At 36.8% G+C, this 24,263-nt stretch overlaps 1 protein-coding gene and 1 long non-coding RNA gene across 2 annotated transcripts; both read left to right on the top strand.

The window, feature by feature from the left end:
- Positions 1-487: 487 nt before the first annotated feature.
- Positions 488-15,883, top strand: LOC120266718 (putative UDP-rhamnose:rhamnosyltransferase 1). The gene is made up of 2 exons (XM_039274375.1): positions 488-742; positions 14,345-15,883. Exons 1-2 carry the CDS (start codon positions 710-712, stop codon positions 15,752-15,754), a joined length of 1,443 nt encoding a protein of 480 aa, XP_039130309.1. The 5' UTR covers positions 488-709; the 3' UTR covers positions 15,755-15,883.
- On the top strand, positions 6,370-7,330 carry LOC120266719. The gene is made up of 2 exons (XR_005538258.1): positions 6,370-6,652; positions 6,737-7,330. It is a non-coding gene; the product is annotated as an uncharacterized LOC120266719 (long non-coding RNA).
- Positions 15,884-24,263: the final 8,380 nt, after the last annotated feature.

Genomic DNA, 24,263 nt, shown 5'->3' with positions numbered 1-24,263 from the left:
CTCTCAACTTTTAATCTCTTTTCATCTAATCCCTCTACTCTTGAAAAATATAGCTAATAATTAACCTATTTTAGAGTAAAAGAGACTAAGTAGAATCATTTTCAAGAGTAGAGGGACTACTTAAGAGCATTTCTAAATAGAGAGACTAAAAAAAAGAGAAAAATAAAAGGATCAATTTGAATATTATATCTTAAAAAATACTGTCTATTTCAGTATTTCTAAGTTTAGCGGTCCTATCAACGCTAGAGTACTATACATAAATGCTTATTGTAGGATAGATTAGAATAAAATTTACATAAACCGTCCACTCTAAATTCAGTAAATTGATTAATTTTGAAAAATAAATAAATAAATAAATAATTATGGTTTTTTTTTAAAAAAAAAGAAAGATAATTGTGGTGTAGTTTTAGTGTACCATTCAGGAGATTTCTCATCCACATCTATGTTATATAATTTTTAATTAAAATCTAACATGACAACACCTAAACATATCTTTGTCAGAAGCTTTGATGTGTCTGGAACCACACAAACAAATGAAAAGGATATCAATGCCAATAATTCATTTGGACAAAAACTAGCAAGTTGCCATGGCTCCGGCTCCCCATTAATTTCTTCAACCTAAAAACCTCAACCACACCCTTCTTCTTCCTCTTCTTCTTCTTCTTCTTCTTCACAAACCAAACCAAACCAAACTAAGCCAAGCCAAACCATGAATACTGCAGATCAACCTCCTCCACTCCACATTGTAGTGTTCCCATGGCTAGCTTTTGGTCATATGATTCCACTATTAGAACTCTCCAAATCCTTAGCTAAAAGAGGTCACCAAATCTCCTACATCTCCACTCCAAGAAACATCTCAAGACTCCCCAAACTCCCTCCAAACCTCTCCTCTTTCATCCACTTTATCCCTTTAACTCTACCAAAGGTCTCTGGTCTCCCGGACAACGCTGAGGCCACCTCCGACCTCCCACCGGAGAAAGTCCAGTTCTTAAAGTTGGCACTAGACGGCCTCCAACAACCATTTGCCAACTTCCTCAAAGAGTACTCTTCATCCAAGCTGAAGAGAAAACTACCAGATTGGATAATCCTAGACTTTGCCACTCACTGGGCTCCATCTTTGGCTTCCCACTTCTCCATCCCTTGCATCTACTTCAGCGTCTTCAGTACCTCCAGCCTTGTTTTTGCTGGTCCTCTGAGTGAGTTCTCCTTGTCGAGCGCATCACGTACCTCCCCGGAACACTTCACTGTTCTTCCCAACTGGATCCCCTTCCCTTCCAACCTCTCCTACTCTCTCCATGGTGCTCGTCAATTACTTAACTACATCTTTAGCAACAACGCTTCCGGCGTTCCGGACGTCGCTCGGCTTTCTTCCACTGTGCATGGCTGCAAACTCGTGGCTCTCAGGTCATGCATGGAGTTAGAACCTGAGTGCCTGCGCCTCCTTCCTCTTCTCTATAACAAGCCTGTCATTCCTGTTAGCCTCCTCCCACCATCTTCAAACCCAACGACTAGTAACGATCATGAGATCTTGAAGTGGTTGAACAAACAAAAGCCAAATTCAGTTGTGTATATAGCATTCGGAAGTGAGTTCACACTTAGCATTGAGTTACTACATGAGCTAGCATCAGGGCTTGAGATGTCTGAGTTGCACTTCGTCTGGGCTCTAAGGAAGCCTGCTGAGTTTGAAGGTGAGGTTTTACCTGAAGGTTTTGAGGAAAGGACTAGAGAGCGTGGGGTGGTGACCTTGGGATGGGTTCCTCAACTTGATGTTTTGGGCCACTCGGCGGTGGGTGGGTTCTTGTCTCATTGTGGTTGGAGTTCAGTGATTGAAGCTCTTTGGTTTGGGCTCCCTATGGTTTTGCTGCCATTGTTTGTGGACCATGATATAAATGCTAAGGTGGTGGAAGGTAAAGGGTTTGGAGTAGAGGTGAAGCGGAATAAGGAGGATGGGACCTTTGACGGAGAAGCAGTGGCAAGTGCTTTGAGATTGGTGATGGTTGATGACGAGGGGCAAGAGATCAGGACCAAGGCCAAACAGGTTAGGGATCATGTCTTTGGTGATATGGAACACCATGAAAAGTATGTTGATGACTTTGTAAAGCATCTCAGGGATCACAGAGATGTTTAATTAAACTGCATTTTATTTATTTATTGCAATTTATCTCCCATGTTTATCTTTGTGATATATACCTGCTCTGATTTTATTGTTGGAGTTGAGCCAAGTCTCCTCCACGTGATGCTGTCGATGCTGTCGAGTGTGCAAAAATTGGGTGCTGTCTCTTTTGTGCGGGCTAAAGGCAGCAGCTGGCTTGACATGAAAAATGAGAGACAAACTCAACTATCCTACCTATTAGGATGTACATGCATGTGGATGAGCGTATCTGCATGGTTTTATCTTTACTTTTTCAGAGTTTATCTTTAGTTTAGTACTTTTGTGTAAAACTTTTGGGTTATAAGCAATATTTTTAAAACCGGACCGGATAGTGAACCGGTCTCATATTTGGGTCAGTCGGTTTAACTAGATGACCCGTTTTGGTCAGACCAGATGATCGTCATAAATAAATAATTATTTTAAATATTATATATATAGAATATATATATACATATAATAACAAACTTTATTATATTTTTAATCATAATTATCTTAAATATTTATTTTAATATCATTATGATTTTATCAAAATGGTTGAAGATTCAAATAATTAATCTAGATAAAGCAACAAATACAATTCCCTAAACCTTTTATTTCTTAATCTATTAATCATAAATGGATGATGATAACTACATAAATTAAACAACTAATTAAATTACTAATTATGTGAGGATGAGACAAGGCATGAAAAAAAAAATTCAAAACAAAACTAGAACTAAGTATGATTAATTTAATTCTCATATTTGATCATCATTACCATTAAAATAAAAAAGTATAAAAATAAAATAAATCCCTAAATGATCTATACCTCTTAAACAATTTACTGAGTTTCTTTTTTTTCTCATACCTCTAAACTCCAAAAGTTCCAAAAAAATCCAAATAATATTTTTCGACAAATCAAGACTCAAAAGAGTATCGTGAAATAAAGAAAAAAAAGAAAGCCAATTCATGCCCCTAAGTCTTTTTCTTAAAAAAACAAAAAAACAAAAACAAAAACAAAACAAAGAAAAAAACAAAAAAACAAAAAAACAAAAACAAAAACAAAATAAAAAAATTGAAAACGGGTTCCATCTGGTTTTGGTCCCGACCGCCGGTTCACCGGGTTTGGCGGGTTTGACCGGTTCAAAAATTCGGTCAACATTAATTCTAAAACCGGACCGGGCTATGGGCCGGTTCCCGGTTTTTCCGGTCCGACCGGCCGGTCCGGTCCGGTTTTCAAAACATAAGTTATAAGTATCATCTCTATATTGTGTTAAGTCAGTGAATTTATTCAAATCAAGTTATCTCATTTTGTTAGATGTGTCAAAAGGGCCATATGGGCCTGGCACGGTCGGTATGATTTGGGTCGTGTTCAGCCTAGGCATGATGCTACAGTAATGTACATGGGCTAGGCACGGCCCAGAACCCCGGCCGAACTAGGCTAAGGTTCTGTGGCCCATGGGCCGGTCCGGCATGCGGCCCGGCTTGGGCCGTGACAGCCTAGGCAAGTGGGCCGGCCCGCAACGGTCCATTTTTTTATTTATTTTTTATTTTTTCTTTTATGAGTATTAAAAATTTAAATCTTTGAATTTATTTTTTCCCGCTAGTTTTATGGGTATTTTAGTCTTTTTTGGTGTAAGCCCTTTACAACAACTATAAACGGCTAGTTTATGAGGGCATTTTTGGAATAAAAATATTTTAAAAATTATAAATACCCCTAAATTCAAACTAAAATTTCCACACCAAACTCTTTTATCTCTCAATCTAATTCTCTCTTGGTTTCTAAGTGCAACTTCCAAGTTTCAAGTTTGCAAATCCAAGTTTCAAGTTCTTCATCAAGTATTTCAATTGTACTCACAAGAAAATTGGCACCAAAAATTGGCTTTCTAAATTATTTGTTAAAGCAATTGAAGTAATCCGTTGTTCTTAATTTTTAATTTTCATAATGGTCTGTTCTTCTCCCAACTTTCCCTCCGATAATTCTCCATTTGGTTTTTATGAAAATACCCCGTTCAATTCTCCGGATGATGATGTTGAGCATGTTATTGAGACCCCAAATATTGGGCCATCAAGTAACAACCCTCAAAGCTCTAGAAAACGAACTTCCGGGGTTTGCTAATTTTATGATATTGTTGATTTTCTAAACAAAGGCATTTGGATGGTTTTTAAAAAATGTAAAAAAGATTTTTCTTGCCAAACTTCGGGGGGTCGGGGGGGACAGGGCATTTAAAAAGACATGCCGATATGGATGCCGCAACGCCACACGATCCCACCCAGACGCAAATTAGTTTTACCGATTCGAGTATGAGAAATTTTATTTTTAATAATGGAAATGCAAGAAAAGAAGTTGCAAAATTTATTCTTCAAAATGAGCAACCTTTTTATCTTGCCGAAAATCCCGCTTTTATAAAAATGTTATTCGAGGTTTTAATCCTAATTTTAAATCGGTTTCAAGAAATACTATGAGAAAATATTGTCTTATTATTTATGATGATTATAAACAAAAATTAATTTCCGAATTATCTTCTTGTTCTTTTAAAATTTCTCTTACTTCGATATTTGGTCTTCTCAATTTCGAACAAATTACCTTTGTGTTACCGCTCACTATATTGATAATAATTAGGTTTTGCAAAAACGTATTTTAAGTTTTTTTGAATTAGAACACCCCCATACCGCAAGTGTTATTGCAAGTTATATAACTTGGGCTATTAATGAGTATAATATTTCGAGTTCTATATTTTCAATTTCTTTGGATAATGCTTCGGCAAATAACAATGCGGTCGATATTTTAAAAATGAATTTAATGCCTTTATTTTCCGGGGATTTTTTTCATGTGCGTTGTGCATGCCATGTTTTGAATTTATGTGTTAAAGATGGTTTAAAAATAATTGAGCCCCATATTAAAAAAGTTCAAAATTCTATTTTGTATGTTCGAAATGGTTCAACCCGAAGACATGATTTTCAAGCTTATTGTTCGGAAATGGGGAGAAAAGGTAAAAGATATATCATTGATGTTGAGCATAGGTGGAATTCAACTTATGAAATGTTGGAGTTTGCTTATAATGATAGAGATATTATTTCTATGTTTGTTATTGAGAGATTTCCCGAAGATCATGTCACTAATTATGATTGGGAAGTTAGCCATTTAATTAAGGATTTTTTTGGAAATTTTTTATGCTTCAACTAATATTTTGTCCGGTGTTTATTATTCCACTTCATCTATTATTGTCAACCAAATATTTTTTATTAGTGAGGTTTTTGCAAAATATAGAGAAGACCCTAATTTTGCTCCTATTATTCCTCCCATGGAGGAAAAATTTTAAAAATATTTTGGAAAAATCGAACCACTTCCTATTTTAGCTATGTTTCTTGACCCCGTTTTAAAATTGATGGCACTCTTTTGCATAATTGATTCTTATGATAATAATATGGGTCTTGATCATTCTTTTTTGAAAGAAAATTATCGTTCTTTATTTTATGACATGTATAATGAATATCATAGAAAATATGGTGATAGAAGGACTTTCAATATGCCTCAATCTAGTGAAAGTTCCTCTTCAAGCACCAAAAATAGATCCGCCACTTATGTTGTAAATATAAAAAAAAAAAAAATTCCATGGGTGCTTCTTCTTCTTCTTCTTCTAATACTAGTACTTCTTCTACTTCTCATGAAATAAATCATTATTTAAATAATAATATTAATAATTTCCTTACATCGGAAGAAATGGATAAGTTTGATATTTTGGCATGGTGGAAACAACATGTGCATAGTTATCCCTGACTTGCCGCCATGGCTCGTGATCTGTTAACTCCACCGATGTCTGCAGTGAGCATCGAGTCTTGTTTTTAGTCGCGGGAAAAAGAGTATTGGATGATAGGAGGAGCGAGAATGAATAATTAAAGCAGTGCAAATGTCCGAAGGATTGGCTGAGATCGTTTGAAGATAGATTGCGAGGCAAATAGAACAATTCACCCCTGATGATGGCGGAGAAGGCATATATACTGGCATAGAAGAAATAAATTGATGAGCCTCAAGCTTGCAAGATGCCAAGATTAATCCTTTATTCCTTTTTATTGTTTCAAATATTCAAATAAAAAAAAGATAAGTATTTTGAGTTTACTTAAAAATTCAAATGATATTAATTATTATTTTTGCAATTTTTTATATTTTAGACTTTTATTTAAATATAAAATATATATTTAACTAAAGTTTCTCTGTTTCTCATTTCTCATTAGGGTTAGCCTTGGTCCTTGGAAGCCTCCCAGCCCTCCCCGCACAGCCGCACTTGGCTTCAACAGCAGCGCCGTTTCCCTCTTCTTGAATGGCTGAAATGTGTTTCCGACTCCGACCTCGATCTCTTCATCATCACCGATCGATCTGGCCGCCGCCGCGATGGATGCCTTTCCTTCGCCACCGACGAGCTCCCCGTCCTCTCTGGCAAGATTCCATTGCAAGCCTTTGAAGCCTTCTTCGCAAGCTTACGCGATTCCTTCTCTGATCTCTTCGGTTCCGTCATCACGGTATTCGATCGATGAGTTTTTAGGTTTCTACTTTTGCTTCTTCTTCTCGATCTCTTCCAATATGATCATTTTCTTGGATTTCAGGATGTGATGATCGGTCTAGGACCGGACGGTGAGCTTCGGTACCCATCGATCTCAGTGAAGGATACTATATAGATCGAAGACAGTTGGCGTCGCGTCCAAGGTGTTTGACGTTTTTCCTGTGAGAATCTCCGGGAAGATCGCTCTCATGGATGCGTGGCACTGAAGCTGCGCGCGCCCGGCGGAGCTCACTGCAGGGTACCGTGACTATGACACGATCGCGCGAATGTTCACGAAGAACTCGTGCGGCGTTGTGGTGCCGGGAATGGGATCCGGAGAGGGCCAGGTGGGAGCTTCTTGTTGTTGATTTCATGGTTGTTAATGGTGATTGAGGGTTTGAAGAGGAGGAGGATGAGAGTGAGGATGAAGAAGTTGGTGATGAGAATGAAGAGCCAGAACTCCATTGTTGCTGCTGCTTTTTCTTCTTCTTGTTGTTGGCATGGCTTTTCTTTGATTATTATTTAGAGTTCATCCCCATGGCTTTTTCTTCTTGTTGTTGTTGGCATGGCTTTACACTCTAAATGACTCAATTGGAATGTTTATGTATGAATTTTGTTTAATTCATCGCGTTGGACCGTTGGTATTGGTTTTTCTCAATTTTGTGTTCTTAAATTTGTATTAATAAATCTCATGCTCTCTTGATTCTTTTCAAAATTGGGTTTTTATTTATTTTCCATTCTCAGAATTAGAAACTCTTCATCTTTACGACTTTACCTATGAAGAAAGACCAAGTTTTTTTTTTTTTTAATGTGATTTTCTTCCTTTTAAATTTTCTTTTGCTTGTATAAGTTCCTCTTTATTGAAAATTAAGAATGGTTCTTGGGTTATTTGAATATTTGTGTTGATTGAACTAAGGATTTAGCCATTTAGGCAATGGATTAAAAGAGCCTGAAGAATGGTTCATAGGTCATTTGAATATTTGTGTTGATTGAAGTCATTGAACTAAGGATTTAGGCAATGGATTAAAAGAGCCTGAAGGATTTGATTTCAAAGATAAATAGATAATGATAATGTAGTTTTTCAATTATAGTGAAATTTAATTTATATTTATATTATTAGATAATGTTTGTTATATTTTTACTTTTTTTTTAATTTTTTTATTTTTTTGATATTAACGGGCCGGCACGGCACGAGCCCGGCCAAAGTGGACCGTGTCTCGTGCTGGGCCGACCCTCCACCATTTGCGGGCCGTGCCAGCCCGGCACGACTAAGCCATGGGTCGGGCCGGTCCCATTTGACACCACTACATTTTGTTCACTCAAAACAAACTATCCTCAGTTTTTCTCTACTCAAAATACCAACACTAGTATCAGAGACGCAGGCAATAGTCAAATGGCGTCCAGCAGCGCGATGGTGAATGTCTCCCAACCAGCAGTTCCTCTCTTCACTGGCGAAGCTTATGACCATTGGAGCACCTTGATGTGTGCTCTGTTTAAGTCCCAAGAAGTATGGAATGTTGTGGAAACTGGTTATGATGATGAAGACAAAGTGGAGGCTAGGCCGAAGGAGAACCGAAAGAAAGACTCCAAAGCTCTCTTTCTTATACTCCAGTCCGTTGATAGGCGTGTATTTGCACGTATAAAGAACTCAACTATATCCCACATGGCTTGGACAATACTGAAGACGGAGTTTACGGGCTCTTTCCAAATATGTTGCGGTGAGGCGACAAAGGCTACGCCATCAGTTCGAGGTGAGCCAGATGAAAGCTAATAAGTCTATACATGACTACATCACGAGGGTTCTTGAGGTGGTGAATGAACTACGTGCTTACGGTGGGGAGGTCACTGAAATAGCTGTGGCTGTGAAAGTGTTGCGGACGTTGACGGCTAAGTTCGATCAAGTAGTTGCTACCATAGAAGAGTCGAAAGATCTGGATAAGTTAACCATTGACGAGCTAAGCAGATCCCTGCTAACGCATGAAGTTCGTATCAATCGAGAGAAAGGAGTTGAAGACAAAGCACTCAAGACCAAGAACTCTAGTGTCCTCAATACCCAGCTCTCTCAAGATGGTGGCAGACTTAAGGAGTCAGAACGACAACAAAACGGTAGAGGACGAGGCAGAGGTACAGACCTCTTGGGAGCTTGTGATGACAACAAGCAATACAAGAATACCATTCAGTGCTATAACTGTAAACGTTATGGGCACAAGAAGGCACAGTGTTGGTTGAAGCCGAAGGAGACCAACATGGCTGAGCAAGTTGAGGTAACTAACCTGTTTATGGTTAAGAACGATGCAAATGCAGGGCAAGGAAGCGTGTGGATAGTTGACAGCAGTTGCTCAAACCACATGACAGGAGAACGTGGTCTCTTCCATGACTTGGTGGAAGCACAAGGGCAAACCGTGAGGTTGGGAGACAACCAAGAGCTTGAAGTGGCCGGGAAAGGCTCAGTACTTCGCATGACATTCTCTGGGAAAATGAGGATGCTGCATGGTGTTCAATTTGTTCCGAAGCTCACCCATAACCTACTTAGTGTAGTACAGTTGATGAGGACTGGGTATAGTGTCACGTTTGAAGATGATGGATGCTTGATCAAAGACAAGAAGACCAAGGCATTGGTGGCTAGAGTGCTCATGTCTAATCATAACATGTTTCCTCTCGCCATAGATGAAGTTGGGAGTGCAAATGTGGTTACAAACAATCAGCAGGTCTCTGCATTGTGGCACAGAAGATATGGGCACTTACACTACCAAGGTTTTGCATGATGGTGAACTTGTATACGGGCTGCCGAGCATCAAAAACATAGAGGTATGTTAAGGTTGTGTATTTGGCAAACAAGTGAGATGTGCACACTGATATATGTGGCCTGATGCAAGAAGAGCCCATAGGAGGAAATCTCTATTTTCTGTTGTTTGTGGATGATTACACTAGATACAACTGGGTGTATTTCATCAAGCACAAGTCACATACACTTGAAGAGTTCCTCAAGTTCAAGCAGCTAGTTGAAAGACAGCTTGAAAGAAAATTGAAGTGTCTCAAGACTGATAGAGGAGGAGAGTTCACTAGAATTGAGTTTCAAAAGTTGTGTGAAAGAGATGGCATTCGACGGGAGTTAACAGCACCATACGTACTCACCAGAGCAAAATGGGATTGTGGAAAGAAATAACCGAACCATCTTAGGAATGGCTCGAAGCATGATGAAGGCGAAGCATGTTCCAAATTTCCTTTGGGCTAAAGAAATTGCAATGGTTGTGTATTTAATCAATCGGGCTCCAACAAAGGCAGTAGAAGGAAGGACTCCATATCAAGCCTTGAATGGAACAAAGCCTTCGGTGAAACACTTGCGCATCTTTGGATGTGTTGCATACTCTATAATTCAATCACAACATTGTAGGAAGTTGGATGCTAAATCTGAGAAGACAGTGTTCATTGGGTATTGCACAGCTTCAAGAGAATACAAGCTTTACACTCCAATCACTCGCAAGGTGTTTGTCAACAAGAGTGTTGTATTTGATGAAGAGGCTAGCCGGCCATGGGAAGAACCTGCTCATGATTAACGGGTACAAGTCTTTGGGGAACTAGAAGAAGTAGAAGATGAAGATACACAAAGAGAAGTTGAGATTCAAGACACAATTGTACCTGAAAAGTCTCCATTCACGTAAAGAAGAAGGAGAAGAACAACCTGCTGCAGTGAGGTACAAGTCATTAAAAGATATATATGACTCTTGTTCATTTATTTTAAATGTCATATATCCAGAATCCTTTATTGAGGCTGAGAAGCAACCAGAATGGCAAAAAGCCATGAAGATGGAGATTGATGAAATCCAGAAGAACTTTGCTTGGCAACTAACAAAGCTAGGAAAGAAGCCTATTGGAATGAAATGGGTTTATGGCTGAGAAGAATGTTGGAGGAATTTGGGATAATGGCAACCGGACCTACAACTATCTTGTGTAACAAGAGCTCTGTGATTTTTCATTGCTAGGAATCCAGCAATGCATGGAAGAACTAAAGCACGTGGATATCAAGCATCATTTCTTACGTGACTTAGTTTCTCAAGGAACAATCAAATTGGAATTTTGCAGCACCAACCACCAGCTTGCAGACATTTGTACCAAGGCTCTGCCGAATCATAAGTTTCTTCATTTGAGAGGAGGACTGGGAATGAGGAGCTTTAGCTAAAGGGTGGATGTTGGAGTTGGGCCAAGTCTCCTCCACGTGATGCTATCGAGAGAATAGCAACTGATGAATTCGGCTGAGTGTGCTGAATTGGGTGCTGTGTCTCTTTTGTGTGGGTTAAAGACAGCTAGCTTGACATGAAGAATGAGAGACAAAGTCAACTATCATACACATTAGGATGTACATGCATGTGGATGAGCGTATCTGCATGGTTTTATCATTACTTTTTCAGAGTTTGTCTTTAGCTTAGTACTTTTGTGTGAACTTTTTGGGTTATAAGTATCACCTCGGTGAATTTATTCAAATCAAGTTATCTCATTTTAATTTATTCACTCAAAACAAACTATTCTCTCCTCTCTCTCTCTCTCTCTCTCTCTCTTCAGTTTTTCATCTCTCTACTCAAAATACCAACATTTATTTGGATTCAATATTCTGTACGATAATTCCAAATAAAAAAAAGGCCTGGTGACTAGCTATGTGGTCCTTTGTTCCCATTCTTCTTCTCGCTGAAGCCATTGTTCAATCTTTAATTTCTTTCATGTTGACATCCTTTGAAGTTCAGATTATTCTTGTAACTTGAAATGAAGAATTCAATTAACCCATTGGTTGATCCCCTGTTTGTTTGATCAACAAGTGTAGCTGATTAAAGAACTAGCCTTAAAAATTTGAAGGCTGTATCATGCATGATGACGATTGGTGCATACATTTTCAAATGTTTTTAAAAGATGTTGTTTGACAATTTCGATCGATGGCAATGTTGCAGAAATTGGATTCTTCGCATATTTTCTACGGATTAAGATTAATTATCATTTAGTGTACAAGATCAGGTAACATCTCAGTTGCCATTACAGTTTAAGATATAAACAACGACTGACTTCTTTATGTTTGCAATTGAAATATATTATTGAGCTTGTGTTAGCAATTGTAAAACAAGAAGGAAATGTTCCGGAGATTCTTCTGATTTTTACTGATATATTATATGCATATTGCCTGCTTGTCTCAGGATAATCTTTTGGTGGTAATGTGCTATACATATATCCAGTCAATCAATTAACTTCATATACCCAAATATATATATATATATATATGAAATGAAAAGTCATAGGAATACTTATTTAGTTGCTTATCTTGAATTTAATATCTCTTCTTACACCATATATAAGGAATTAAATAGTCCCGCATGGAATAAATTAGATAGTCTCACATGGAATAAAGAGTATAAAGATCATGTGGTTATATGTATGATTTACATTTAAATATAAACATGGGCGGAATCAGGGGGGCTAGCAGGGGATGAAGCCCCCCTCGGCGCCGGAGAGAATATTTTTTAAACAATATAATATTTGATGATTATCGGTTTTCCTATATTTAAATTAATCTAAAATATAATATTTGGACACAAAAAGCAAAAAGCTAGTAATGTAGATGGGTTTGAGTGGTTAGTGAGTTTATTCATAAAGTAAGTGATCTTTTGACCCACCCAAATTCAAATCTCTCTTGGTGCATTAGTGCATTTTTTTCACAGTTTATTTTTTAATTTAAAAATTACTAGAATTTCAAAATTTTAATAAAAAAAAAAATCTTATATACAAATTTTAGTAATTTTAAAAAAAATTTAAATTGATCATGAGGCCTAACAAATACATTATAACATATATGCACATGTTATAATGAACTATATATGCTAGAGTGAAAGAACAAAAGTTTTTTATAAACAATAGTTTGGTTGTTTGTAGTGAGAGGAATCAATTTTATCATATTTTAAAAAATATACTAACTTGAGATGTGTTTTTATTAGTTGAATTATTGAAAATCTCATATATTTGCTATTGGTAATAACAAAAATTTAAATTATACTCTATATTTTTTTAATATGTGTATTCAATTTTTTGTTATATTAGCACATTATTCTTCATCTAAAATAATTATTTTGTTGAATTATTTTTTTTATTTTGTTTTGCTTTTAGGCTTCAGCCCCCTTTACCATTGAGTCCTAGTTCCATCCCTGAATATAAGAGTGGGACGGTTAGATATATATACTTACCATTCCCCTGTTTATAAATATTAATTTTTAATTGTATCTGTTAATTATGAACACCAAACCTTTGTTGTTTAAGACTCTTTCTACAAGTTTTGTTGTTTACAACTTTTTCTACTTCATATTAGTTGTCACATTTGAATTTTTTTTCTTTTTCAAATTAGTTTTGTAAGATGAAATGAAGTAGAAAAAGGTTTGGTGTGTTTATTATAAGATATTTTTATTTTTTTTCTACTTCATATTATAAATTAGTTGTCATCTTACAAATTAATAAACACACCAAACTTTTTTTCTCATTTAGAGAGAGGGATGTGTTTATTAATGAGAGTAAATAACTCTAATAAAGATAAAAATATTTTATTATAATTTTATTTTATTTTATTTTATTTTATTTTTATTTTTTTGACACGGGGACGATAAAGCGCCACGGTCCCCCTACATGGTGGGAAGTCGAAACAGAGCCGGGAGCATCGCCTCACAGAGCACTGTTTCACTATGACAAAGATCAGCGTGGCGCAGAGCTCGAACACGCGACCTCCATGAAATTTTTAGGGACCCGGTACCACTATGCCATTAGGCCGGTGGTTAATTTTATTTTTGGTTGGATGTTTTATTTTTTAATTATTATAAATAAATGTGCATTTATTATTTATCTAGGAGTGTAGGTACAAAAAATTTGGTATATTGTAGGATAGATTGGGGGGTGGATATAAACCGCCCCTTTCTAAATTGATGAATTTTGAAAAATAAATAATTAGATAGATTGTGGTCTAGTTTTATTATATACTATTCAGAAATTTTCCTCTAAATTAAATATAATACGGTAAAACCTGACCATATTTCTTTTAACAGAAAGAAATAAATCATATTTATAAAAATAAAAATAGAAAACGTAAACTACACAAGTGTAAAAAAATAAAAAATAAACAGTAGTTCACCAAAAATGAAAAAAATAAAATAAAAAATAAAAGGCATCCAACAGAAGAGAACAATTACAAGAAAGTAGATTAGGTCAAACAACTTCAGCTTCTCAAAGAACGGCAATTAAGAGGGGCACTTCCACTTTGGCCTAGAGTTATGGTGGTTCCCTAACTTTCGAATTAATAATTCTTGAGCTAATGTACTCTAACTCTATTAACTTCATATTAACATACTAATCCTATATCCTGAGTATAAATTAATTAAGTACCAATGATCAGCAGCCTAACCACCACTTGCATCATGAAAATGAACCATCATTACCTTTATCACCCAAAAACAAAAAGAAAGAAACATCTTTTGTTAGATGCTCTGATGCGTGTCTTCAACGCCACAATAAACAATAGAGCAATGCAACAATATGGAATATGTGGACCAAGCATCGCCAGCCCCATGCCATTGTCTCTCCATCTTCTTCTTCTTCTTCTTCTTCTTCACAAACAAACGAAACCATGGATACTGATCAACCTCCACTTCATATTGCAGTATTCCCATGGCTAGCTTTTGGTCATATGATTCCACTCTTAGAACTCTCCAAATCCTTAGCCAAAAGAGGTCACCAAATCTCCTACATCTCCACTCCAAGAAACATCACAAGACTACCAAAACTCCCTCCAAACCTCTCCTCTCTGATCCACCTTATCCCTTTAACTCTCCCAAAGGTCCCTGGCCTCCCGGACAACGCTGAGGCCACCTCCGACCTCCCACCGGAGAAAGTCCAGTTGTTAAAGTTGGCACTAGATGGCCTCCAACAACCATTTGCCAACTTCCTTAAAGAGTCTTCTTCATCGAAGCTGAAGAGAAAACAACCAGATTGGATAATCCTAGACTTTGCCACTCCATGGGCTCCATCTGTAGCCTCTCAGTTCTCCATCCCTTGCGTTGTATTCTCCATCTTCACCGCGTCCATGCTGGCCTTCTTTGGCCCGGAGAACGAGCTCACCCCGGACGGCTCCAGGACGACGCCGGAGCACTTCACTGTTCCTCCAAACTGGATCCCTTTCCCTTCTAATCTCGCCTACTCTCTCCACGGAGCTACTCTTTTAGTTAACAACGTTTACAGAGTAAATGCTTCCGGCGTGCCAGACATTTGCCGCGTTGGTTCCACTCTGCGAGCATGCAAACTCGTAGCTCCGAGATCGTGCATGGAGTTAGAGTCTGAATACTTGAATCTCCTTCAAAACCTCTATAACAAGCCTGTCATTCCTGTTGGCCTCCTTCAACCATCATCATCATCATCATCAAACACAAAGACTAGCGATGTTAAAAATGATCCAATCTTGCAGTGGCTGGATAAGCAAGAACCAAAGTCAGTAGTATATATAGCTTTTGGAAGTGAAGCCACTCTGAGCATCGAGTTGCTGCATGAACTTGCATTAGGCCTTGAGATGTCTGAGTTTCACTTCCTCTGGGCTCTGAGGAAGCCTGTTGACTTTGAAGGTGAGGTTTTGCCTGAAGGTTTTGAAGAGAGGACTAAAGAACGTGGGGTGGTGACCTTGGGTTGGGTTCCTCAGCTTGATGTTTTAGGACATGTGTCTGTTGGTGGCTTCTTGACTCATTCTGGTTGGAGTTCAGTGATTGAAGCTCTTCAGTTTGGGCACCCTCTTGTTCTCCTTCCAATATTTGCAGACCAAGATATAAACGCAAGGATGGTGGAACACAGAGAATTTGGAGTTGAGGTGAAGAGGAAGGAGGATGGATCCTTTGACAGAGAAGCAGTGGCTAGTGCTTTAAGATTGGTGATGGTTGATGATGATGATGATGATGATGATGGGATGAAGGTCAGGGTCAAAGCTAAAGAGTTGAGTGTAGTCTTTGCTGACAAGGAGAGACAGGAACAGTATGTTGATGATTTTCTACAGCATCTCAAGGATCATAGAGATGTTTAAAGTGAACTTTATTTATTGCAGTTTATCTTCCATGCTATTTATCTTGTGATATATGTAGCTCTCTCTGATTTTATTTGGTAACAATATTCTGTACAATAATTCTAGCAAAAGAAAAAAAACTGCTATATATATACGAAGTTGTGAAACCAAAGTTTGTTTTTAATCTAACTGTCCAGATTAATTTTCTATGTTGTTATATGGGATGTTTGTTGGATTTAAAGAGATCGAGAGGCTTTGAAGGTGTGTCATGGGTGGGAATGTATGAAGAGTAATTGGAAAGACAAGGAGAGAAAGGAAGAACAGACATGCAGCTTTAGACTGTATTAATTTTCATCTAACCTGCAGCGTTTCTTTCATGTGGGTTTTGATCTCCTTGAGCTCGGTCAATCATGCCTTCATGATTTAATTAAAAGTTACACAAATCTTTCCTACCTTCCGGAATTAGAATTACTTCTTTTATCACCTTTGCAGTACTCTGGTTCCTTTAATTAGTTGAAGTCTTATTCAATTTAAATTATATATAATTTCTAGTGGTTGTGAATTTGGATGCTATGCTTGGCCTTATTCAGATGCCTTGACATATTCGAGTTTACTTCACTTGTCTCCTTATGATTGACAACTATCTTATTTTGAGAGGTCTATTTTTGACATATATTAATTGTTTTGGTCTAAAACATATTTTCCAATAATATGTGATATTTAGAGAAATTATTTTGATTATAAGGTATATCTGTTTAACTGTTTTGATACTCAAATGTTACATATATTATTTAGAAGTATTTATATACTTATTTAGATAAATTATTTTATGATATATGAATCTAATTTGTAAACATTGTTTGACTTAAACATGTTCTCAGTAGATGTTTTAATGAGTTGTTCAGCTTATAATGTTTTTATAAAATTTTTTAAGGGGTGATTGGTTCGGGTGAGCTGAGCCACTAGCCTTTATTTTATCAAATCTTATGTAAATTTGTGGAATGTTGTATTTAATATTTTGTTGCTGATTAATATATTTACATTGTTAGTTTGTATCTTCTCTAAGGATGTCCAATTATCAGCCGTTGGATCACGACCTAATGCATGACATTGATGAACAGTATTACTCTTTGGTATACTGTTCCAAACAGTTACTACTGCAAATTAAATATCATTGTAGTAATTACTATTTATCAATGTTAACCGTTGGATCTTGGTCCAATGGCTGATATTAGAAATCCATAAATTTCTTACCTATTGATGTCCATAGAGGATTAATCCATATATATATATATATATATATTTAGAGGTAGATATGAATAGGTGGTTTTTTAAAATCAGTTCCATAATTAAAATAAAAAAAATCATTCCATTTTTAAAGCCGATTTAAAATAACCGCATCTAAAAATTAAATTTGATGCTTCTTTGGCCTTCTTCGTTTGCTCAAGCGGCGATTTCAAGGAGAGGAGATATAAGAGATCTATTAAGTGTGCGTTTGGATTAGCGTAATAAAATGAGAGGGAATGAAGTATTGAAAGACGAGGAAAAGAATGGGTAGAGGATTGTAATGAAAAAGGTGTTTCGTTGGAGAGATAATTCATTGGGAATGAAAAAAGTAAAAGAGTAATATATTGGAAATTAAAAAAGTAATGAAAAGATATGATATAAAGTTACTTTTATGTCTTTAATATGAATAAATAAATTTTGTTGTTTATAAAAATTTTTAAATAATTTTTAATTATTATAATTAATTATTTTATGGCTTATATTTGAAAATAAATATTTATTTAATATAATTATTATATGATTATTATAATTAAATATTAATTATTTTAATATTAATACATTTATATTAAATATAAATATCTATATAATATAATTATTATAATTAAATATTAATTATTTTAATATTAATATATTTATATTTAATATACTTATTATATGATTATTATAGCTAAATATTAGTTCTTTTAATATCAATATATTTATATTTATTTAATATATTAATATATTATTATATTAATATACCCAAAAACATATATTAATGAGTGGTAAAATGAGTAATTTACATTGATTATCTCTCCATGTCCCTTCATTCCTCCGATATCAGGAGAATGAACCATTATTTTGTGAGGGTTAATGATAACCCCAAAATAATGATTGCTACCTTGAAATATATATCAGACATTACCCCATCTAAACGCCCCCTAAACCGCCATGACTCCTTTCCCCTCCCCTTTCTCTCCGCAAGATTAACTCTTGCTGAAACCCTAACCCTAATCCCTGACCCAGCTTCTCCTTAGGCGATAGTGGTTGGTTCTCCAACGATGATGAGATTCACACTGATCTCTTCAACCAAACCTTTCCTCTCACCCATAACAATTGCGATGATGAAGGCGATGACGATGATAAGACTGAAACCCTAATTTCCTCCTCCACGAACTCATCGGACGGCATTAATCTCTGGAAGGTGGTGGAGAAATTGATGGTCATGGAGAGCTTCGCCGTGGTGAAGAGATTCAATGACATGTACTCTGATTTCCGGCGATCTATGGCGGAGATGATTGTGGAGAAGAAGTTGTACAAGCCATTACTCTCAATTGGCATTCTTTGAGAAGCTGAAGTTGTTTGACCTAATCTACTTTGTTAAATCTCAAAATTAAAAACAAAAATAAATTATTCCAATCTCTCTCCAAATCATAAACTCTATCCCTTGTTGCATCCTTCCCCAATAATGCAACATAAATGCATTGGATTTTGGTTCAATGTAAGTATAAATACAATGGATTTTCAATTATATTATAACCGAGAATATATAAATTTTAACATATAGTGCAATGCAATCAGATCTAGCGTTTGGTTAGACATAATTGAACATGTGTATTACAAAGTTTTGTATTTGGTCAGAAAAATTGGTTAATTTGGAATTATAAATTTTTTTTATACTAAATTTTTTAATATCATTTTAATGATTTTAAATATTGTATTAATTTATTTAAATATTAAATTTATTATTAAATTAGTTTTTAAATTATTTATTAATTATTTATTAAATTTTATAATTTTTGAATTTAATTATTAATCCAACAAAAAAAAGCATTCATGAAGTTTTCATACATTTATGGCATATTATTTAATAATTTTAACTATCATATTTATTATTTTCATTATTAATTTATTATTAAATTAGTTATTAAATTAACTGTTAAATTTATTATGAAATTTTATAACTTTTTTCATTATAAAAAATATTTATGAATGTTTGACAATACTTGTTTTTTCTATAGTTGGGCATGTGTAGGTCATATGCTATGGATATGAAAGAAGCAAGAAGCTTAAAAACAAGAGATTTGGTTTTTCAGCAAAATTTAGTTAAAATCAAATTTAATTGTAAAACCAAATCGTTCATTCGATGTAATCTGAATTACATGAGTTTTTGAAATCCTATGAACCAAACAATAAATTTCTAAAAACCCATTAAATCAAGTAATATATAACCTCAAAACGTTTCAAACAAATACTACCTTAAATCATATAATGGTGGAACCACAAGAGAAGCAGAGGCAAGTGCATTGCGATTGGTAATGTTGGATGATGATGATGGGATGGAGATCAGGATCAAAACCAGAGACTACAATGTGGGCTATGCTGATAAGGATAGACAAGAACAGTACTAGTATATATCACTATATTTCTTTGGTAACAAAAGTGCATATTTTATTTAAATAATATTTTCTAGTATTAGAAAATACTGTCTATTCAGTCTTCACAAGCGTAAGCTCCCGGGATATATTCTTAAAGTGAATTTTGCTAAGGCATTTGACTTAGTTGACTGGGATTTTCTTTTTGACCTGCTGCATGCTAGAGGGTTTGGGGAAAGATGGGTTGGCTGGATCAAAAGTATTCTTTTCTCTTCAAAGCCGTCTATTCTGGTAAACGGATCTCTGAATAATTACATCAGATATCAAAGAGGGCTGAGACAAGGAGATCCCCTGTCCCCATTACTTTTTGTTTTGGTGACGGATGTACTAAGCTCGATGTTTGCTCATGCCCTCAACGCCAAAATTTTACTAGGGGTATCTTCGGGGGATTTCGGAGTAAGTGCAATTTGCACTATACGGACGATCTGTTGATTTTGACTTCTGGGGGGCTGGAGGACCTTAGGATTATAAAGCTTATCCTCTACTTGTTTGAAGGTATGTCGGGTCTAGAAACGAATTTCTCTAAAACATGTCTTTACTCAAGTAGAATGGGCGAGCTTCCAGATCAGGCGGCGGCAGTGACTATTCAGTGTAACGTTGGTCTTCTACCAGTCACTTACTTGGGCATCCCTATCTCGGGGAGAAGACCGCGCCGGCAAGATTGGGAAGGGATCATACTCAAGGTGAGACGAAGACTCGCGGCTTGGAAAATGAAACATATCTCCTTAGGAGGTTGTCTTACGCTGATGAACTCTGTGTTGTCAGCTATCCCAACATTCTGGATTTCTATTTTTCGTTTACCTTGTTGGGTCATTAAAAACATCGACCGAATTAGAAGGGACTTTCTATGGTCTGGGCCTGATATTGATCACCCGGGATGTCGCTTGGTCTGTTGGAAAAATCTGTGTCGACCCAGGGACAAGGAGGTTGGGGTATCCTGTATCTAACCAGTTTCAATCAGGCACTACTTGGGAAGTGGTGCTGGAAATACATGACGGGCCCCTCTTGGGGTGGTGCTAAGGTTATCCAATTCAACTACGGATTATCACGTGCAAAGTTATGGCCTTATCAAACAGGTCGGATTTCTTTCTTTTGGAAAGGGGTCTTGACCTGCTTGCCGGCTCTCAGGAGTTGTGTTTCTTACGAAATTGTCACTGGAAAGGAAACACTTTTTTGGAAGGATGGCTGGCTTAATGGAATTGCACCTATGAGTCTGTGGCTAGAAGAGTTTGGGGCTAGCCGTCGTCCAAACGGCACGGTTCACGAGCTTATTCACTTACTGGAGGAGATTCCCTTTACCAGTAATGAATTTATTTGCCAAGTTCGTGCAAATGTGAGGAGGCCTGATAATCAGATGGGGGATAACAAGAAATGGAAACTTACCGGGAATGGATGTTTCTCGGTGAAGTCCTTTTACAACCACTTAATCGATGGTGGGCTCAGATGACAGGTGTCGCGTTTCTTTTGGTGTGGAGGGTGCCCTAAGAAAATCAACCTTTTCAACTGGATTGCATGAAAAATAAAATTCTGTCTTTGGAAAACCTGGCGATTAGGAGATGCAACAGGTTACCTACGAATACCTGTATCTTGTGTCACACTGGCTCTAAGTCGAGTGACCACCTATTCATACATTGCTCCTATGCTAAACAATTATGGGAATACTTCGTCAAATTACTTCAGTTACCTTCATCTTCGGCTTTGCTCGATGACCTTTGGGGCCGATGGAGAACTGGTTTGCATAATGAGAAAAGGGCTTTTGGGGATTCAGTTGCACTTCGTCTGGGCTCTAAGGAAGCATGCTGAGTTTGAGGGTGAGGTTTTACCTGAAGGTTTTGAGGAAAGGACTAGAGAACGTGGGGTTGTGACCTTGGGATGGGTTCCTCAACTTGATGTTTTGGGCCACTCGGCCGTGGGTGGGTTCTTGTCTCATTGTGGTTGGAGTTCAGTGATTGAAGCTCTTTGGTTTGGGCTCCCTATGGTTTTGCTGCCATTGTTTGTGGACCATGATGTAAATACTAAGGTGGTGGAAGGTAAAGGGTTTGGAGTAGAGGTTAAGCGGAATGAGGATGGGACCTTTGACGGAGAAGCAGTGGCAAGTGCTTTGAGATTGGTGATGGTTGATGACGAGGGGCAAGAGATCAGGACCAAGGCCAAGCAGGTTAGGGATCATGTCTTCGGTGATATGGAGCACCATGAAAAGTATCTTGATGACTTTGTTAAGCATCTCAGGGATCACAGAGATATTTAATATAACATACAGTTCATGTTGTTCATGTGTACTGTATGTCTCTGTTAGTAAAATAAACTTGTATTATGTCTATGCTTAATAGCTTGTCTTGAGATGTGTTTTCTAAATCATGTGGTGTATGTTAATTTGGTTGTCTTGAGATATGTGTCTTTTGATCAAGTACATGTAAACTTTTAAAGTGTTTATAAAGTGAACAGTAAGAAGGTGAATGATGGAAGGTGTGTGATTGTTGCCCTTTTTTCTATCTACAGAACATTGTGACCTTCTTCATCAACATAGATGCTGAACTTCATCAATTCCTCTTCTCCTTTGTTGGCAGATCTGTAGATGCAACTGAAGCTTGGTTTGTTCAAGAGGATACACTAAATCTGGTGCACTCTATGCCTTAATTGCTTCTTGTTCTATATTTTAATTGACACTTGGTTTCATCCAAGGTGAGAACAGTTAGAGTTATTATTAGTAAGCTTGTGTTCAACTGAGATAAGTTGTGTTATTCTCTCAACAAAGTGGTATCAGAGCTGCTAATGATTGTGCTGATTTTCTTCTTTGATCTCGGATTACTGTAGACCCGGCCCTAATTTCTTTTAATCAGGGCTCATTTGTGTAAGCTGTAAGCTGTAAGCTGTGAGCTATGAGCTGTGAGCTGTGTGGAGGTGTGAAGATCCATAAAGCTGATTCATCATTTGATAAGGGAGAAGGTGACTGGATTTGTGAGGAAGGTTTTGAAGGAGTTCATCTTTACCAGAAATCATGAACAACATGTTTCCATTTCAGTTTCTTAAACTCACAAAGGAGAATTATGAGAATTAGTGTATTAGAACGAAGGCATTGTTGGGATCACAAGATGTTTGGGATATAGTTGAGAAGGGCTATGAGCAACCTGCAAATGAAGAAGAATTGACAGGTGCTCAAAAGGATGCACTTCAGAAGGCAAAAAAGAAAGATCAGCAAGCTCTTACCCTCATTCATATGTGTTTAGATGAGGGTATGTTTGAAAAGGTTGCTTCAGCAACAAGTGCAAAAGATGCATGGGAGATCCTACGAAATTCCTTCAGAGGGAAACATAAGGTGATTAAAGTGCGGCTGCAAGCTTTGAGGGGTGACTATGAATCTCTTAAAATGAAGGAGTCAGAAACAATTGAAGAATATATCAATAGTGTCCTGGCAGTTGTCAACCAATTAAAAAGGTATGGAGAGACTATACAAGATGTTCAAGTGATTGAAAAGATTCTTCGCTCATTGACCGCAAAATTTGATTATATAGTGACAGCTATTGAAGAATCCAAAGATTTGGATTCAATGACTGTAGATCAATTGTTGGGTTCTTTACAGGCACGTGAAGAAAGATTGAAGAAAAGAGAAGATACTGTTGTTCATGCTCTGCAGGCAAATCTAAATTTGAGAGAACAATTGCACTGAAGGTCGTGGTGGAGGACGAGGAAGAACAAGAGGCAGAGGTCAAGGTCGATTTCATGGCAGTCATGGAAGAGGTAGAACCAGCAGAACATTCTCTAAAGATGAAGAGTCAAGTGGTAGGCAGCAAAACTTTAGAGGAAGAGGCAGAGGTGGTTGGTTTCAAGGTGGTCGTGGGTGTGGTAGATACACCAATGTAAAGTGCTATAATTGTCAGAAATTTGGTCACATCGCAGCAAATTGTTGGTTGAAGACAAACAAGGATGACAAAGCAAATTATGTGGAGGTTGAGGAAAATGAAGAGTCAACCTTATTATTAACTTGCAATGGAGAAGATGAAAGAAATACAAAGTTTTGGTACCTTGATTCTGGAGCCAGTAATCATATGACTGGTAATAAAGACTTATTTTGTAGCCTTGATGAGAGTGTTAAAGGTAGCATCTCTTTTGGTGATAAGACCAAAGTGTCAGTTATGGGCAAAGATGATATTCTTATTAGATCAAAAAATGGTGATCATCAATTCATCTCTCAAGCTTATTATTATTATGTTCCAGTTTTGAAAACAAATATTTGAGTATTGGGCAACTATTGGAGAAAGGGTATGAAATAGATATGAACAAGAATGGGCTACTTATGAGAGATGGAAAAAGGAGGATAATAGCAAAGGTGCCATTATCTAAGAACAATATGTTCAAGCTGCAAATTAATTATGACGCTCCCATGTGCTTGAAGACTTCTGTAGGTAATCTCTCTTGGCTTTGGCATCTCAGAATGGGTCATCTGAATTTCGGTGGGTTGGAGCAATTGTTCAAGGAAAACATGGTCTATGGTCTGCCGCACATACATCATCCTAATCAAATATGTGAATGTTGTATGTATGGGAAACAATCAAGGATGAGTTTTCCAAATGAGTCACTTTCTAGAGCTTCTAAGCCACTTGAATTAGTACATGCTTTGTATGTGAAAGAGAACAAAGATGGAGAGGTCATGTATGTTTGCTTGTATGTAGATGATTTGATCTTCACAGGCAATAATCAGACCATCATTGAAGAATTTAAGAAGCAAATGACTGCAAGGTTTGAAATGACTGACTTGGGACTCATGTGTTATTATTTGGGCATTGAGGTGAAACAGAATGAAGAAGGAACCTTTCTTTCTCAAAAGGCCT

The sequence above is a fragment of the Dioscorea cayenensis genome, chromosome 8 (assembly GCF_009730915.1).
Source record: "Dioscorea cayenensis subsp. rotundata cultivar TDr96_F1 chromosome 8, TDr96_F1_v2_PseudoChromosome.rev07_lg8_w22 25.fasta, whole genome shotgun sequence".
NCBI classification, from domain to species: Eukaryota; Viridiplantae; Streptophyta; class Magnoliopsida; order Dioscoreales; family Dioscoreaceae; genus Dioscorea; species Dioscorea cayenensis.
The sequence above is the reverse complement of the archived record's forward strand: the minus strand, read 5'-3'. Positions and strand labels throughout refer to the sequence as shown.

Coding starts and splice junctions, on each gene's coding strand:
- LOC120266718 (XM_039274375.1), top strand. CDS start 710: ATGAATACTGCAGATCAACCTCCTCCACTCCAC. Junction 743..14,344: donor ATCAACCTCCTCCACTCCAC/ATTGTAGTGTTC, acceptor CCTCCACTTCAT/ATTGCAGTATTCCCATGGCT.